The 19087-nt window shown below is 40.8% G+C and overlaps 3 protein-coding genes across 4 annotated transcripts in view; 2 read left to right on the top strand and 1 right to left on the bottom strand.

The window, feature by feature from the left end:
- LOC122759510 (caskin-2-like) overlaps positions 1-1834 on the bottom strand; it is a 37642-nt gene extending 35808 nt beyond the window's left edge. Inside the window, exon 1 of the mRNA XM_044014435.1 lies at positions 1595-1834. The gene's annotated coding sequence lies outside the window, so the exon portion shown is untranslated. The remainder of the gene's footprint in view (positions 1-1594) is intronic.
- A 4359-nt stretch (positions 1835-6193) lies between these two features.
- mettl9 (methyltransferase like 9) lies at positions 6194-10578 on the top strand. 2 transcript variants are annotated; one of them, XM_044014654.1, is made up of 6 exons: positions 6195-6344; positions 6524-6679; positions 7209-7399; positions 7475-7684; positions 8098-8282; positions 8360-10578. In XM_044014654.1, exons 2-6 carry the CDS (start codon positions 6590-6592, stop codon positions 8575-8577), a joined length of 894 nt encoding a protein of 297 aa, XP_043870589.1. In that variant the 5' UTR covers positions 6195-6344; positions 6524-6589; the 3' UTR covers positions 8578-10578. The 2 variants fall into 2 exon arrangements, with proteins under 2 accessions (XP_043870588.1, XP_043870589.1); XM_044014653.1 differs by having other exon boundaries at positions 6194-6679.
- Positions 10579-11551: 973 nt separating this feature from the next.
- On the top strand, positions 11552-19001 carry kdelr2b (KDEL endoplasmic reticulum protein retention receptor 2b). The gene is made up of 5 exons (XM_044014731.1): positions 11552-11847; positions 14270-14370; positions 14540-14698; positions 15877-16129; positions 17811-19001. Exons 1-5 carry the CDS (start codon positions 11757-11759, stop codon positions 17843-17845), a joined length of 639 nt encoding a protein of 212 aa, XP_043870666.1. The 5' UTR covers positions 11552-11756; the 3' UTR covers positions 17846-19001.
- The last annotated feature ends 86 nt before the right edge of the window (positions 19002-19087 follow it).

Raw genomic sequence — 19087 nt, 5'->3', positions numbered from 1 at the left:
GATTCACTGGCACGTGAAAAAAAAACGGGACTGTCCCTTTAATATTATTGTCACATGTCATGCAGACAGACAGACAGACAGACAGACAAATTCGACACACCCACTCGAGTAAATATATCCAGGCTGGTGCTGCGACACTTTGCAAGTCAAAAAAAAAGGCAGAGGAGGACACACTGTCTATTTAAAGCTGAGGGACAGACGGCGGTCCAGGTATTCGTCCGTGTGTGTGTGTGTGTGTGTGTGTGTATGTAGCTCAACTCTGATTTCACAACACACAACAAGCAAATAGAGCCTCAAATTAGCAGCTCTATGTACTAAATCATTTTTTAATGGAATCATGACCCAAAGGAATCAGAATCTATTCATATTGTGAGATTCTGGAAGATCCACGCATCTACTTTTATTGATTTTTAATGATTTCTTTGTTAAATTGAGCAAAAAAACTAAGAAAATATTCACATTGAGGAAGCTGGAAACTCAGAGAACTAAGTTTAATCGACCAATTTAATCCAGGACGTTTTGAGGTTTGGGTATAGTAATTAATCGACAAAGATTGAGTTTCGCCAACTTCTGTAGAGTTAGATTAAACTTCAGCTGACACGGTATTCCGACTTTTTTTCTAACTTTATCCCGTCAGAATCCGAATCTAGAAATCACAAATCGAAAAATGACTGAATTTTTGCAAAGATAGCACAAAACATTCACATTTAAGAAGCTGGGAAAGCCGAGAACCTGTCAATGATCAAAAAACACAATTTTAAAATAGTTGCCAATTCATTTAGTAATTGATTGATTGTTAAAGCCAGACATCAAACTAAATTTTCTGATCGATCAAGACTTATTCTATGAGAATTTTCTCGTTTTTTTGTTTTCTTTGTTCGTTTCTCTACAAAAACAAAAAAAGTATGGATTAATCATCAATTTATACCTTTGTGTTTATCGTATGCGGGTTTTGCCACAGTTTAAAAAAAACCTACTTCTTTCGGTCTTTAATTTGTCCGAAACAAAACAAAAAAAATTGAAAGGCACCTGACAATATTCACGTTTTAAGTAGTTGACGGTTAATTTAGGAATCAATTATCGTCGAAACCCCACTACTGATTATTGTGTGGACTGAATAAGACCTCTTAAATGGGATTTCTTAAGTCTTCTCCGACACTTAAGTAAATACGTGTTGTTTTCGGACACTTAAGGCAGCCATTTTAAAGTTTAGGACCCAAAATTCAGCTGTTAATCGCGACATTATTTAACAGATTGATGTCACAGCTCTAAAGGTCCCACCGGGGAACAATAAACTATTTAACCTCCGGCTAAAACTCGACGACATTATAAAGTCTATTTTTCTGTTTTGTTTATTTATTCAAATTTCGTCGGGCTTTGTGTGTTTTTATCGTGCGTGACTTTTGCCGCGGTCTCGATAGTTAGCTTAAACTTATCAACCTCGGCTCGGCTGTCAAGGTGCTCCGATGTGACGCTCGCGCGCGTCTAAAAAAAAAAAGAAACCCCGTACTTTTCCTCGTCTTTACCGCGTCACACTGCGTTTAAAAGAGTCCGTTTCAGTGACAACAGCGTGAATTAGAGAGGGTGTTCTCACCTGGTGGTGTGGACGGAGCTGGAAGGACAGGTGGACACACTCACGCTCACTGAAGACACTGAAGACAGAGCAGCAGCAGCAGCAGCAGGAGCGCGAGACCACTGAGCAAGTTGAGCGCGTGCGGCGGACCGAGTTCCGGTGACAACTTTCAAAATAAAGCTCGGCTAAACGAAGTGTCGCATTATGTTGAAAACTTTGGGTGATATTTGTTTGTTTTTTCGTACGTATTTGGTACGTTACAGCCAAAATATGTCAAAAATGTCAATGTTGATGATTATTGTGATGAAAGTAAGACGATTTACATTAATTGTGATTGACGTACGATGATTTAAAATTGAGTTACAGACCAAATTCACTGTGATTTTAAACTTTTTTATGGACAAAAAACAATATTCGTTAAACATGATGTGTTGTGTCCCAAAGTACTACGTCTATGTACATATTGAGCCTGTTATCGTGAATGAAATCTTATAAGATAAAAAATCTGATGTACTTTTATAGAAAATCTTTATAGGGGAAATTCAAATTTACACAACAGCACAAAGAGTGGCCGCAGAATTTTTTAAAAATTGATTAACAATAGGAGAAAACAACTAAATGTCAGCGAAATAAAGGATGAATACGATTTTTTATTAACTATAGAAAAATGTGTGAGAGTTTTATTAATATTTTATATTTTTGAGATTTTTATGCTTTTATTTAATCATTGCCCATTAGTGTGTGTCAGCAAATTGTGTACATACGTAACATTCTACTTAAAAAAACTTCTGTCTGGCACTTATTTATGGTTTTATTTTGAAGGCGAAATGACATATCTGTTTATGTTACATAATCTCAGATCCGGCTTTAATCCGGGTAATTTTAAACAACTTTTGCACAAAAATCAATAATACACTAATTAAACCGGTGTGAAGACGCTGCCTCACATATTTATTGTTAATGTGGGACATTATTTCTCTAAGACAAGAATTATATTTAAACATTTAAATGGCCATTTTGTTGTATACTGAAATTAAGGTGTGTGTGTGTGTGTGTGTGTAAATATTACAGTCAATATTATGATAACGCTTCATTAAACTGGGAACATCAGCGCTCTGCATACTGTGCACACGCTGTGCTTAGGTTATGGCGACACCTGCTGGTTAGAAAATGCACTGACACTAGACTTCTTTAACTTCCATACTATCTCAAACTCTCTGATGTTGTATTTTCAGCGACAAGTCAGTGTTTCACAGAATTAACGTTTTTATTTTATTTAAAAAAAAAAGTTTTTTAATCAAATTAAACATACTGAACAGATAGACAGACAGACAGACAGACGACTTTATTAATCCCTTTGGGAGGTTCCCTCAGGGAAATTAAAAGCACTGTTAAAATTAGAGTCACACTTTACAGGAGCCCAGAAAGAGAAACACCCCAGGTACCAAACACCATCAAATATAGAATAGAAAAGTAAAATAAAAAAAATAAAAAAATATAGAATAAAAAAGTCTAATAAAATATAAGATAAAAATGAACTATGCTATATACATATATGTATACATACATACGTACACACATATACATATACATGTATACATACACACCTACAGTTACCCCATATTGGCCATGTTTTTATGAGTTTTTGTTGTGGTTACTGTACATTTCTGCGAGTTGTGATTATGGACAGTTATTTGTTTGATACAGTTTGATGGCCGGGGGACAAACAAGTTCTCCAGCCTGTTGGTCCTGTACTGTGGGAGGAGCAACCTGTTGCTGAGGCTTGACATGTAAACACAGGTTGTTTCAAGATAGTTTAATTCCAGGATTAAACCTGGAACATGATCATTCAATTCCAGGATTAAACATGGGAACATGAATGTTTAATTCCAGGATTAAACCAGGGAGTATGAGAGGTTAATTCCAGGACTAAACCCAGAACATCAATGTTTAATTCTATAAATCTGGGATCATGAATTTTCTAGAATTGCAGGATTAAATCCAGAGACATTTGATATAATCTGAGAGGAACTTTATTATTTTAAAACGCAAAAGGTACAAACAACTGTGATCCTGTTGTGTGGACTATGGTGTCTTTCGCACACAGGGTCTTAACCAGTGAGCCACTCTACTCCATGCAGAGATGTATTTATGTATTTTATTACTTGTATCGTTTATCATGTTTGTATTTATCATGTTTATGGAAGGAAAATAATAATAAATCTGTGGGGAGGACACACTTAGCTGTAACATGCCGACCAGTTGTTCCATCATGGTTGATAAAGTTCTTGGCTGAAAGTAAATCAAGGCTGTCAGAGGGTACAGTAAAGGATCACCTACAAATGTATACAGATGGGTCAAAGGAGTGTGAGACTGGGAAAGTGGCAGTTGGTATTAGCATTGCTGAAATCAGATACAAAAAAGGAATCATCATATGATCATATGTCAGTCTTCACAGCAGAAATGATGACAGTTCTGTGGGCGTTAAAATGGGATTTACTAGTAGAAATTTTACAGACCTTGATCAGAATACACAATGAAGGGTATGAGGTGGGGTTTCTTTGGGTTCCAGCGCATACGGGTGTGAAAGGTACTCAGTACTCAGTACTTATCTCAAGATTGAGGCTTGGACACTGTGGGCCGACGAGTGGGCTGAGTGTGGAGACGGTAGTGAGACAGTAAAACATGTTCTTCTCCAGTGCAAACTATACTCCAGTCAAAGGAGGAATCTTCATAAAACAGGATTGGACAAAAGGATTTGATGTAGGTGTCAATAACAACCAGTAGGGGGCAGCAATACGCCATAGCTGCGTCTGGCCTGCCAAACTAAAAAAGAAGCAGAAGAAGAAGAAGAAGAAGAAGACTTAGCTGTAACACAGGAAGTGTGGGATGTTGTATGTGGAGCAGCCTGGGGTGAAGATTGGCCGGCGCATCTCTAATGGGAGCACTGCTTTTACATCAGAGTTAATGGCAATCTTATGGGCTGCAAGATGGATTACATTACATTACATTACATTACATTACATTACATGTCATTTAGCAGACGCTTTTATAAAGGATTGAGGAACCGGTTCACCTGTTCTGACTCTGCAGCTGCTCTGGAAGCCTTAAGAAGGCGGAAATCCAAGGCACGACCTGATATCGTTATTGACATCCTAACTGTGTTCTTTAGAATTGGGTTTGGATCTAACATCACCTTTTGCTGGGTTCCGGGACACGCGGGGGTTGGGGGGAATGAGCGGGCGGATCAGATTGCAAAACAGAGTTTGAGTAGAGAGGTAGATGTCCATCTGTCTTGGGGGAGAGTGGAGTTGAGAGAAATAATTAAAGAGGGCTTAATGAAGGAATGGCAGAAAGGGTGGGAAAAAGAAAGCAGGGGTAGACACTACTTCTCTTTACAACCTCAAGTCCAAAAAAGATGTACCGTAGGGACTCAGTTAAGCTGTGTAGAGGTTAGATTAGGTTAGACTGGGTCACTGTGGGCTAAATCACTACTTGTTCATTGTAGGAAAACAGGTGTCTGGTTTATGTGAGTGTGGGAGTCCTGAGACAGTAAGACATGTCTTTCTGGAGTGTAGGAAATACACAACACAAAGACAAACGTTGCTTGACATATACTGTTAGGACTTCTGTTTTTTCTTTGCTTGGTCACTGTGGGAACCATACATTGATCTCCAAGGCAATTTTGCAATTCCTGCGCAATACAGGACTATATGTAAAAATCTAGTTCATCATCGGACCTGTGGAGGGCAGTAATACGCTAAACAACGTCTAAACTGCCGGAATTGCACAAGAAGAAGAAGTGAAAGCAGACAAGACCTCATTATAGAAATACAACAAACATTACTGTATATAGAATTCAGATGACGGGACTCACAGTAATATGTTTATGGATACCAGCACACATTACAGGGCTTAAAGGGAACGAAATAGCAGACAAGGTGGCAAAAGCAGCAACGGGACATAATAATATAGATCTAACAATGAAATTATGCAAAACAGAAATACACAGCATCATTAAACAAAAACTAAAGGAGAGATGGGAGGAGGAGAGGAAAGGAAGATGGTTTTACAGTATCCAAAGAAAAGTGGGAGTGGCTAGGCGCACAGAAAGAAGGAGGAAAGAGGAAAATATAATATGGAGGATCAGATTTGAGCAACACGGGATTAAACAACACATTATTTCTTATGAATAAACACAATACAGACAGATGTGATCACTGTGGGCAGGAGGAATCCACTCAGCATGTTATTACACAGAAATATCAAAGGGAGAGAGAAGTGATGATTAGAAAGCTGAGAGACATTGATGAGGAACGGGAGTTGGTGCAGGTACTGAGCAAGAACCGGAAATATTACTGCAGTTTCTCAAGACTACAAGGTTACTACGAGGATACAGGATGTGTGAGTGTGTGTATGAATAGGTGTATTTATATGTATATAGGTATATATATATAACAATATATATATAGATATGGATATAATTATTAGTATGATATATATATATTATGATTATTATTTTTATTTCAATAGTAAAAGTAATAGTTCAGTTGGATTAACAGTTCGAACCACACTCCATACCAGATGGTGGCGGTAATGCACCAAATCATAGTTTGCCAACCGCCATTAAGAGAAGAAGAAGAAGAAGAAGTGCGGAAATGAGCCGCAGCTCGGGTGAATGACGAGGACATTTGAGACTTAAAAGTGTCAAACAATGGACTGAAGTCGAGTAAATAACAGCTGGTTTGTCTTAAACCCGCCGCGCCCCAAGGTTTGTTTGATTGTTGTCTTGGAAGTGGTGACGGGGACATGTCCCGCCGTGTTGCTTGACAATTGGCTGCCTTTACCTTCTTAATCGTCTGCTCAGTGCTCAGTGCTCAGTGTCTGCCTGTTCGCTGCCTGAGGACTCTGTTGTTGTCCTTGTCTTCTATTATTATGTGTCCCCTGCAGCTGAGGACGCTGGTTTTCGGCGCGTGGGTGCTGGGATACGTGGCCTTCCTGCTCTCCGTCAGGAAGATGTGGACGGGGAAGTACGTGCGGAGCCCACTGGTCCGGTCACTGATTAACAACATGGTGAGCGAGGGCGACGCGACGGAGACAGAACAGGTATGAGTGAGCGATGACGAGTGATGAAGACTGATGAAGATTCACCTTTTATGGTCCCGATCTGCGAGACTTGCTGTAGTTAATGCCCTCATGTAGTTTGGTGTAAGAAACATTGGTTTTTACCCCTCAATAAATGATGATACTTTTAGAATTGCCAACTTTTCAAGTGGAGTTCGGTTTGAACGTTATCTGGCGTTTCTGCACAGTGACCAGTGAGGAAGATGACGTTTTTATGGTCCCGATTTACGAGACTTGCTGTAGTTAATGCCCTCATGAAGTTTGGTGTAAGAAACATTGGTTTTTACCCCCCAATAAATGATGATACTTTTTAAACGGGGCTTTTGTTTGAACGTTACTTGGCATTGACAATGACAATGACCAGTGAGGAAGATTTGTGAAAGATATTGTTGATATAAAAATGTTTTTTAACAGAGAACTTTAGGTTTTTTTATTGTCTTTGTGGATTTATTAGATTTTCCTAATGTGTCCGTTTAGCTGTTAGTCACTCATTACTCGTCTCTGTCTCCAGTGGTACCGGTGCTGTCCAGATCTTCTCGGAGAGTCCGTGCGGCCCTTGTTCGTCCAGAGCCACCTGGACTCGGACACCAAGACTTTCCTCAAGCGCAGCGTGGAGAAGTCTGGCTGGATGTTCACGCAGCTCTACCACTCTTTCATGTCGTCTGTCCTCAGCCCCGTGGTCTCGCGCACCTCCATCAACGGGTCAGCAGTTGTTCACACGTCTGCGCACATGTTTTGTCGCCAGTATGTCGTCGTGTGACGCGTTCTCTGTCTCAGGTTTCTGGGCCGCGGCTCCATGTTCGTGTTCTCGGCGGAGCAGTTCCGGCAGCTGCTCCGGATCGACCCGGAGTGGAGGGCGGAGCGGCTGCTGGACCTCGGAGCGGGGGACGGAGGCGTCACAGAGGTGATGGGCAGCCACTTCAGAGAGGTCTACGCGACTGAGGTGTCGGCACCCATGAAGTGGCATCTTCAGAGGAGGAGTTACAAGTGAGGAGACCTTTTCCGCTTATTCTGACTTTGTTTTGAGCCATTTTCATCCGGTTGGCTCTGTGTGTACACAAGCTCCAAAGTCAAGTCCGTCATTTTATTTTGAAATATCACCAAGAAGAAATCCAGAAAAACTTCATTTATATAACCAAAAAATGTGTTGTATGGAGCAAAGAAACCACAAAATACATGCATCTAAGAAGCTGGTAAATCCAAAAACTTATTATTGCAGGCTCAGAAAATAGACAAGTACAGCATATATGAGTGGACACTGGTGTGATTGACAGCTGGTATTGTCCAATCGGAGCATCGGAAATCTATCACAAATTTAGAGGCTTCAATAACTGTTTTTGTATTTTAATACCCAGCCTATGCTTTTCCTACCACGCGCTCCCTCTGTCTGTCTCGCTCAGAGTGCTGGGCATAGACGAGTGGCAGCAGACCGGCTTCCTGTACGACGTCATCAGCTGCCTGAACCTGCTGGACCGCTGCGACGATCCGCTTCATCTGCTGCGCGACATCAGGCGCTCGCTCGTCCTCAACACGGGGCGACTGGTCCTCGCCGTCGTGCTTCCCTTCCAGCCCTACGTGGAAGTCGGTCAGTGTTTGTTCCAAAAAATAAACCATCGGGTGAAAGACACAGAAGTAAACCACACAGTTTTGCTTCTTTTTCAGGAGGACGATGGCAGCGTCCAACAGAACACGTGAAAGTCAAAGGGAAGAAGTGGGAGGAGCAAGTGACCAACCTGAACAATGAGGTTTTCCTCAAGGCGGGGTTTGAGGTGGAGGCCGTGACGCGGGTGCCGTACCTCTGTGAGGGCGACATGTACAACGACTACTATGTCCTCGACGACGCTGTGTTTGTACTCAAAGCCGCAGACGACACAGAGTGAAGGACACTTTTAACTTTGAGTTTCATTTGTGGGGAAAAAAAAACAAAACAAAATTCCACTCGTGTGTAATTCCCTACATCCAGCAGCCATCTTGTGTTGCGGTGATACCTCGAGTTCTTCACCCTTTTTCGTGTTGAAAAAGCACCTGAAGCTCAGATCTAAGACTCATCATGATGTTGTTGCCGGTGTCTGTTCTGGAAAGTGTTTAACTGGGGCTGTCACTTCAGATGTAAAGCTCACTATTATTACTGATCAGTGCAGGCTGCCTTCTCATAAGCACCAATTTATGTAGTACCCCTCAGATTCCAGTAGAGGGTGCAAGTTTTATATCAAATCGTATGACTGCAGCGAAATATCACAACGTTTTCTTTGTTTGTTTTGCATATAATGTTTTTACCGATGTTACAGTAAACGTGGCAAAAATCAAATGGCGTTGTAGTCAAGGCGTTGGAGGGTGCCAAGTGCTAACTCTCACTAGATCTGTCGCAAACATCGTCATACTATCGTGTTGTGACTTAAATATCGCGATACCATATCGAGGTGTGTGACAGAATACCCGCAAATAACCTCAAACACGCGATAAATAAATGTGTGTCGGGTATTTTAGTGCGTTTTTATCATCTGCGGGTAATATTGTAAATAAAAAGTGACACGCGCTCCTTTACCATTATTGCCAAACGTTGCACACTACTGCACTAAGCAACCACAGTGGACCAAAAGTGCTTTACAGAGTAATAACAAAAAATAAGAGACGGAATAAATAAAATACTCACACGAGGCAATAAAATATATCTTTAAAAAAAAATGAAAGCATAAAACATGGACAATAGTAACGGCCATGCAATAAGCCACAGGAAAAACATAATAAAATGATTAATTAGTTAGTTAATTAGTTTTAAAATTGTTAAAGTTAGGAAAACTGTGAGGATTTTGTAAGAAAGTGACAGCCCTGGTGTTTTACTGTAATCATGCTGTTATAATATTGTGTTGCACTCTGTTCTGTGGTCTCCAGTGTACAGTCTTAGTCATATTTTTTGAAATGGCCACAAGGGGGAGCTTTACGATTCACAATAATTTTATTCCAGTTGATTGTTTTTTTTACTTTTGTGTCCAATCTGCGAATTGTGTCTGACCAAAAATGCACGCTAAAGTGATTTCAGTGTTGCCTTTATTTGGAATAATCACAGCATGAAACTTCCATATATCGTCCCATAATCCCAGTAAAGATGAGGCCTTTGTAAAGTGTCATTTATCTTTCATTTTAAACTGCAGTAACTGTAGCCGCAAATGAAGACGACAGAATCATGTCTCAAAGCTGCAGTACGTTGTTTCTGGTTCTTCAAGAAATAAAGACATTTGAGCTGTTTAGCGACGGAAAGTATGCACTGCTTACATTAAATCTCTGTGACTGTCGAAGTAGCTATAGCTAACTAAATTTGTGACAACGCCTTGGTCGGAGACTTCCAAGTGCATTCCAGTTGAAGTCGGATGTCCGGTTTTCCCCGAGTTTAAACTGGAAGTATGACGTTTAAACTGGAAGTTTCATTTCCAACTCACAAAACCAAACATTGGATTCCAGGATGGTTGGTCCCATTAATGACTCCTCCAGTGACGACACTCTCTGACCAATCAGTGGCCGGCAGTCTGATGACGTCACGTTTTAGTATCTGCTCAGCTCACTAAAAGGTACCAGGTTCTATCGCGGATGGAAAAGAAACCGAGTAGAGTCGAGTCGTGTTAGAACTGTAGAATGAAAAAAAGCCAACAACACTGAGTCGACAAACTGTCTCGAGATTGTCTGTGACAGCAATATCTAATTAAAGTTTACTACCATTAGCAGTATTAGTATTAGTATTATAAAATACTGGTCGGACCAGACCTACAGTGGAGAGGCTGAAGCAGCGATAATCACTAAAGTAAACTCAGTTTTACACATTATTTGTACTTGAAGAATGAAAATGTGAAAGGTATAAGAATAAAAGTAAGTTAATGTGTATTTTATACTGACTTTTCTTCTTTTACAAGGAAATGTGTTTACCGGTGTCTGTTGTGTGTTTTCCCACTCGTGATAGGCTCATTTTATTCATACTTGCTCTTTGAACTCAGTAGTAGTATCTACATTTCTGCGACAAATATCCCATGCTCGAGTTAGTTCCCGGGTTCTCACACTGTGGTGCGTGTACCACCAGTTGTACGCCTCCTCTGGTGGTCTTCAGAAATACTGTCTCTCTCTACTGTGTATACCAGCGTATGTGATGAGTTTTCAGCTTCTTAAATGTGAATGTGTTGCGGTTTCTCGGCTCTGTATGACATTTTGTGACATTTTATGGACCAGACCAATCATTCGAGTAATCGAGAAAATAATCAGCAGCTGCGACTGATTGAATCATCTATTTTCATAATCCACTCATTGGTTTGAATACTTTTCTGTTTTTTGTGTATTCATATATATGAATATATCACTGTTTATTTTATTCTCCACTATTGACAGTACCTGAGTAACCAGAGTCCATAGAAACTTGAGAACTCTCTCTGGTTCTCTGGTGGTACTTGGTAAAAACCGCTGCTTTAGTTCGACTTTAAACAGTTAAATTAAATAAAAACACTTCTCCATTTACGTGACGTGTGTGTGTGTGTGTGTGTGTGTGCATCCTGAAACAGTCACTGTCATTAGTCGCGAATGCTGAGTCAGCTTATCCAACCGCGCTCAATAGTTCATATTATGATTTCAGAGGTTCATCCTTTATTTGAGTTTTAAACTGAACTTTCTTTTTTGCATGCAAAGTCATTCACTTGTATTTCTTAAAAGTCTCTTTTACCATTTCCTGCTTAAATGTCGCTTGTACGCTGAGTGAAACTGCGATTTACGTATATTTTCCTACTCGACGTGAAGGCAGCAGAAGGAGGCGGTTTCTCGCTTGTAATTGGCTGAGCGCGCCGCCGCTTCCGGGTTCCCCATTGGTCGCCGCCGCCTCGGCCACTTCCCCGAGCCACGTCGCTTCTACTCGCCATTTTCCCCCGTGCCGTGAAGCCCGAATCGCCCCATACTGGTGTCGCGGTGTCAGCCCACTGCCGTCGGGTCTTACCGCCGAGTCCTGCCGGAGACGAACGAGCTCTTTTTTTACTTGTAATATTTCTTTGAAAGCGTCTTTAAAAAAATCCGCGGTGCGTCAACAAACATGAACATTTTCAGGCTAACCGGCGATCTGTCCCACTTAGCAGCCATCATCATCCTGCTGCTGAAGATATGGAAAACCAGGTCCTGTGCCGGTGAGTTTTTCATTGAACATACTCTTTGCATAACGTGAATGTGTGAAATGTTAAACTTTACTGACACAAACTTGCTTCATGACTCTATTTTTGCTCACGAGCCGGTGTTGGTGCTAACGCTAGTTAGCCATCTGGCTAGCAAGGCGATTACAAAAAGCCCGGTGTGTCCTCCCGAAATTCTTTATCATACAGTCATTTGTGACGTTTTTACTATCACACAAACATTTTTGACGCGAAAGTCGCTCATGTTAAGCGGTCATAAGTGTGCTGTTGTGAGGGAGAAGTAGCTGTAAAGTCTGGTTTTCAGCAGCAGCTGGTGTCAGGTTAGAACAGCGGGGCCTGGACTAAGTTTACGGCATGCAGAGCTATTTTTTAAGGGGGGTGGTTCTTCTCACTTTCAGCTTCACCAGGACTCAGTTTTGTCCAGGTTGTGGTTGTTGGTCATGGCGTTATTAACCCGGCTGCGATGTCTCTGACGTGGCAGCAGCAGCAGCAGTAGCAGCAGCAGCAGCAGCAGCAGCAGGAGCAGAAATGTAGCCTGTAGTAGTAGCCTGTTCTGTGTTTTCCTGTTAAACCTTTGCCGTGTTTTCATGCTCGTCGTCTAACGATCGAAGGTCAAAGCTCCATCCCAGTCAGACAGTCACCTGAGTTATGTCACTAGGCTGTTTGCTGGAGATGAAGCGCAATAGCAGTTTGCAGCTGCAGCAGAACTCAACACATACTGGACTCGGTTATTTTAGTCTCAATGTAAACGCAAAAAAAACCCTAACAAGACAACAATCAACATTTTCCAAGATTTTCTGACTTTTTTCTTACTACTTGATTATGAAAGTAATCGTTGGTTACAGCCCTGCTGGACTTACTAACTGATATAAGAGCTACTACTACTGATGATGTGGAGCAGTGCTGCAACGGTTCATTGTTCTGAATAAAAGTTTCAGATTTTTCACTTTCACTTTTTTCAACTAAATCTTTAAAACTGAATTGTGTCTGTTTGTGGAGTAAAAGCACATTAGAGAACGTCATTCATTTCGTCGATCAAGAGAGATATAGATCGATTAGTTACAGCCCTAATGTGGTGATGACCAGTCACTAGTCACAGTGGGTGTGGCCTTCGTGTCACCTGCCACAGCACCAGGTAAACACAAGGTGATGATGATGATGATGATGAGTTGTACTACACTCAGCAGTAAAGGTTGAATGATTTGGCTTCTTTCTGTGGTTGATGAAATCCAAATAGCTGATCATATTTTTTTCCCCTCACTAAAAATGGCCTTCCACTGATATCAAGTATTGATCCAATACTGGTCCAAACCTGTCAATCACATCTTGGAATAAGAAGAACGTGAAATCCAGTTTGATCCAGAAAGCCGAAACATTACACTGAAGCATTCAGTCAGTAAGCACAGACTGTAAAAAGGTCAATAAAAAATCATTTGTTTCTTGAGGAAGCAGAATATTATTTGTTTTACATTTATTTAGAGCGTTCTATGTTTCAAACTGGCTGTTTGTGGACAAGCAAACACGCGTGTTTAAAACACTGTGGTGAAAGGTTGTGATATTGGTTTATGTATCGTACCAGGTCTATGTAGCCTTTTTGCTGCTGTGTCAGTTTTAATTCTTTGAATTTCACACACAGGCAAATATTTGTGAATGACAGAGAGAGAGTTGTGAATGAGGTGTTATATTTGTGTTATTATTCAATTAAACACTTTTGGTCACAATACAACTGTTTTTTTTACCTCACATTTCCTAAGAGAGAAGTTAAGGCATCCCTGACCAATAAGAGTGTATTGATTCTGTATGACTGTTTTTATTGTGCATCACTGAAGTTTAAATCATATTTTAGAGCTGCAACAATTAGTTTCTTGATTCACTGGTTGATTGTTTGGTCCAGAGAATGTTCATTGGTGTTTCCCAAGCCTTTCAAATGATGATATTGTCAAATGTCTTGTTTTGTTTGGCCGCTCCACAACCCAATAATTATTCTGTTTTATTTATTGTGTTATGTGGAGCAAAGAAACATGAACATATTCACATTTAAGAAGATGAAAAACCTCAAAGCTTGTTATAATAATTAAATAAAAGCACTCAAACCTGTTCATCGGTTAATAAAAAGTAGTTCAATGGGGAGTTTACAAGCAAAGTCAAAGCGCTGACACGCATTTCAGGTTTTTTTCATTGAAAAAAGTAAACCTGTGCGAAAACTTGGCCGCACAATGACGTGAAAACCGATTCTCTGAAGTCACGTCCGTGTCCAGTTTTGTTCACGGTGTCAGGAAATCTCACGCCTCACACCTGAAGAAACGACACTTAGAGTTTTAGCGTTTTCAAGTCAGCGAGGAAGTCGTTTTACCCACTAAACATACTGTATTTCTGTGTTGTATAAGTTGTGTGAGCGCCCTCTGCTGTCTCCTCACAGGTATTTCCGGGAAGAGTCAGGTGCTGTTTGCGTTGGTGTTCACCACTCGATACCTGGACCTGCTCACCTCCTTCATCTCCCTCTACAACACCACCATGAAGGTGAAGAAACACTCTTTTCTTTTGAAGCTTTTTTTCCCTGTAAGGCGACACGCCTGTGTTTGCAGAAAGAAGGCGTCCGTCCCCTCAGGAGGCGACGCCTCCGCGTGTCTTCATGATGACACGTACTGTAGTTTGACAACACTAATGTGTCTCACCCCCCCTCGTCCAGGTCATCTACATCGGATGTGCGTACGCCACCGTGTACCTGATCTACGTCAAGTTCAAGGCGACGTACGACGGGAACCACGACACGTTCAGAGTGGAGTTCCTGGTCGTCCCCGTCGGTGGCCTGGCTTTCCTGGTCAACCACGACTTCTCTCCTCTGGAGGTCAGAAAACTCCCCCCATACCTTTTTTTTATTCATACTTAGGATTGTGTATGTTGAATGTTGAATTTAGAAGTGTTAAACTTTAAAAAATATACCAAGAAATGACTCACAAACAGTTTCATTTAGTCTGTAATTCCCTAAGAGTAATGATGGGGAAAAAAGTCACTGTGAATGTTTTTCTGGTTTTTCAGCTTCTTGGATGTGAATGTTTCCTGGTTTCTTTGCTCCATATAAACAAAGAAATCATTCAAATAAACAATAATCATGAGTTGCAGCCGTAGTTATATTCGCATTTTGTGCCTCACTTTGCATATAACACTGTAATAAATGTTTTTCCATCACAACGTACACAGTTAGGGCAGCCCGTGGCCAAGTGGAAAGGGAACTTGACTTGTAACCAGAGGGTCGCCAGTTCAAATCCCCACCCGGCCAAAAAGGGCTGGGGTACCCCTGAGCAAGGTACCCAACCCCCAATGCTCCCCGGGCGCCACTCAGTGTGGCAGCCCACTGCTCCTAATTCTAGGATGGGTCAAAATGCAGAGGAATACTTTCCCTAAGGGGATTAATAAAAACTAACTTTAACTTTAACTTTAGAATGAATAGTAAATTCAATGTGTTTTAAGTCCAGCTCGTTTGATCTTGAACTGATGCTCTTAAATTCATTCTAATTTTATATTTAGGTCTCGTCTGTGGTGATATTTTTCCTGGTTTTAAAGGCCGTTAAATTGATATTTATCATATTTATTTAATACATTTGTCAAATACACAAAATGATATATATGTATACATATTGTTTTAAACATCAGCTAAATGAAATTTAAACGTGTTCATTTGAAGCAGGTATGATCTGAAATGAAAGGTAAGATCATGTAATACAGATTATAAACAGTAGATTAGATTCTGTTTAAAAGTGCATTTACAGTTTATTGTCACTCTCAAACGTCTCACGAGCTTTATATCCATATATAATGTTTAAGGCGTGTCCGTGCTACTGTAGTTCCCCTGCAGTCTAAAGTCCATCAAGTCCACGTCCTACCTGGAGTCTGGAGCTTCACACAGTTTGCATGTTTACTTTGTTTCCATGACAACCGTGCAAATGTCTGTGATTGTAGTCGAATCCTCGTTATATTTCACCGTCAAAGTCGTCTCTCACACGTTCTCTCTGGTTTCCTCTCCAGATCCTCTGGACGTTCTCCATCTACCTGGAGTCAGTGGCCATCTTGCCCCAGCTCTTCATGATCAGTAAGACGGGCGAGGCGGAGACCATCACCACGCATTACCTGTTCTTCCTGGGACTCTACAGAGCCCTCTACCTCATCAACTGGATATGGAGGTTCTACTTCGAGGGCTTCTTTGACATGATCGCCATCGTGGCCGGCGTCGTGCAGACCATCCTCTACTGCGATTTCTTCTATTTGTATGTCACAAAAGGTGAGTCTTTCTGCCGCCGTTCCATTAAAAAGAGGAGGATTTTTGTTTTCTTCTGTTTGTTATTTGTGGTTTTCATCATCTGCTCACTTAATATATAACCTGTTCAAGGGAAATGAACAAAAAGGTGAAAGGGAACAAATATAAGTCCGGTAATAATATGAATTAACACATAAAAATAAAATGACAAATGAGTCTGTAAATGCCGGTAAAGCAAAAAATAATACGATGCGAGACCCAAATTTGTACTGCACTTAAGCGGCTAATTTACAGTCATATCTGTAACACCTAATCGGTCATTTTGAATTAGCAGGATAATTATTCCCAACATATGCTTGGTAAATTATTGACATTTTATTTAAGATATAAAAGGTTGGGGAGAATTCAGAAGATTTGTCTGGGGACCCCAAATATATCTCCCGTGCTCCGTCTATGAGTCCCGAGTAGGCATGGGCCTGAGAATGAGATTCTGACGGTATGATAACCTTAGGCAAAAATGTCACAGTATTAGGACTACAGCTCTAAAATGTGTATTTTCAATGTCTGTATTTAAAAAAACTTTTCCATTGAGCAGTCTTTTATTTTTAAACAATATATATTGAAAATATGTATATGCTAGTTACCATATCTGCCTCAGTAAAAAAAAAAAAAGTTACTATCATAGAGATAAAGAAAAGATAAGATTCTGCCTCAGTAACAAGCTCATTTCACTAATATCAGACACTAATGCGCTCGTTCATTTCAAGACAACCTTAACTTTACCTTGAATTTGGCATACAGCGATGGGTGGTGCTCCCGTAGATGTGCTGTCATGTTTGAAGTGATGCCTCCTCGGGCTGCCACTGTCCTCAGATATGTTTTGCACGTCGGGCGACCCTCTTCCTACAAGCCGTGGCCGTCTGGCTTTTTACGCCTGTTTGTCACTCACAGCAACCAGGTACGGGGGGAGGGGCACTTTAAGCTGCAGCTGCACACAGCGTGAGGAAGCTCTACTTTCTCTCTGACGAGACGTCACATTAAAAAAACAAATACGCTCACACCGCGGTAACGGTATGACGGAAAATTTGAGTGGTTTTGAAAGCGTGACTTTGAAAGCGGTAACCGGCCCATGCCTAGTCCCGACCCAGTGTTTGAGAATCGCTGTGATAAAATCAGTGACAAAAAGCAAACTAATCATCACAAATGTTTTAAGTATGTTTTTATAGACACCCTCGGGTCTTTCTTTGTGTCACTTAAAAAAAGCCAGATTAGCACCAAATCCCATAGAGAAAATCAGTGATTTTAACATCACAGTGTACAGGAGTTGTTGATCCACAGCTGCCTCCATCACTAAGTTCAAATGTCTTATTTTGTCACTTCTGCATTTGAAATCCTTAGTTCAGATTCACCTCAGTGACACAAAGTGACCACATGAGGCAGCAGTGGACCAGCAGCTCCTGTGTCCCTGCAGCTAAAACCGCTGATTTTCTCCATGGGGTTTGGTGTGGGAGAGTGAGCTTGGTTAAAAAACTTCACTTTCGTGTTGAAAAAGTCTATATTGTGGTGAGATAATAGCAGTGAATGTATTATTTAGATGTTGTAGACTTAAGCTTGCATAGATTTAATAAGATGAATCTTTTATCAAGTGGTTAAAAATGTGTTTTCCCATAAAAACTAAACATGAATCCACCATGTCTCGTTTCAGTACTCAAAGGAAAGAAGCTGAGTCTTCCAGCTTAAGTGCCAAAGAGGAGGAGTTTGTCTGACTCGACGGGGGGGAAACGGGAGGCGAGGCGGGGCACGCGTGGACACGTATGCCCCCACCACACCACCACACCACCACATCCTCCACATCCTCCACGTCCTCCACTTCCCCTCCCGCCAAGAGAAAAGATGCCTGAGACAGAGAGTAAGTGGGAGCTGCCGACTAGCGCCTCCATGTGACCCGGAATCAGAGCGGCTGTTGCGGAGGCCGCCAGTCCGCCGCTACCACCACCACCGCCATCTACACGGATTTCTGTTTGACGCATCTTGCCTTAACTGTTTTTTTTTTTTATTTCTCTGTATAAAGGAAGGAGGAAAAAGAGAGAAAAGTTTTCTACTTAAAAAAAAAATCAAAAAGATTTGACACATTGGTGATGAATAAGAGCTGCAGATACAAAATGGCCTCTGATTCGGCGTTGTATGATACTAAGGCGGACATCTTCTTGTGGGATATTATCAACTTTAGCGTTTGTAATAATTGAAATTAAATGTGCTTTTCTTTGTTTAGTTTTTTTTGGGGGGGGGCGGGGATTTTTTGAATCTTCTTAACTTTGGTGGACAATTGATTCATTTGCTGATCTGTATGCATTCCCATGTATGAAGACTCTTTTCTTTTACTTGACCCCAGGCCCTTGATGAATCTAAGATGGACGTCATAATTTAACATTCAAAAGAACCAGAGAGGAAACAAAAGGAATTCAGATGTAAAATCTCTAGTTTTTATGTTTTCCTTTAAATTTGAACACACGAAAACTGACATCTGTGTAAATGCGTATTTTCTCAATTGTTCACTCCATTCATCGCCCAGCCTGTTTTATTTTAAGTGGTCCATTGAGACATAAAGATGAATAAAATTCACTGGTAACGTCTTGTATATGAAGTATCTCTCACTCGCTCTCTCGTTTTAGTTGCAGATGTATTTATTTTTTATCCTCCTGGTTTCCAATAAACAAGAGTCCGTAGAATTTGTTTCACGTGCTGTGCATATATGTTATTATTTCTGACAATCCTATAATAGTTCTTTAAGGAAACCAACATCTGCACTAATTTTGGTTTTCCTACAGTTTTCTCCTTTTAACAGCTTTTGCATGATGTTGCCACCGTTAATAAAAGACTTTATGGGAAAAAAAAAGAATATGTGTCTGCTGTTGTTACAATAAGCAGCGTCTTGTTTATTTATTTCTACTTTATTTGCTACAGCGCTAACAAGTCCGTCGT

This window comes from Solea senegalensis, linkage group LG18 (assembly GCF_019176455.1).
Source record: "Solea senegalensis isolate Sse05_10M linkage group LG18, IFAPA_SoseM_1, whole genome shotgun sequence".
NCBI lineage: Eukaryota > Metazoa > Chordata > Actinopteri > Pleuronectiformes > Soleidae > Solea > Solea senegalensis.
Note: the sequence above shows the minus strand (reverse complement) of the source record. Positions and strands in the feature narration are given on the sequence as shown.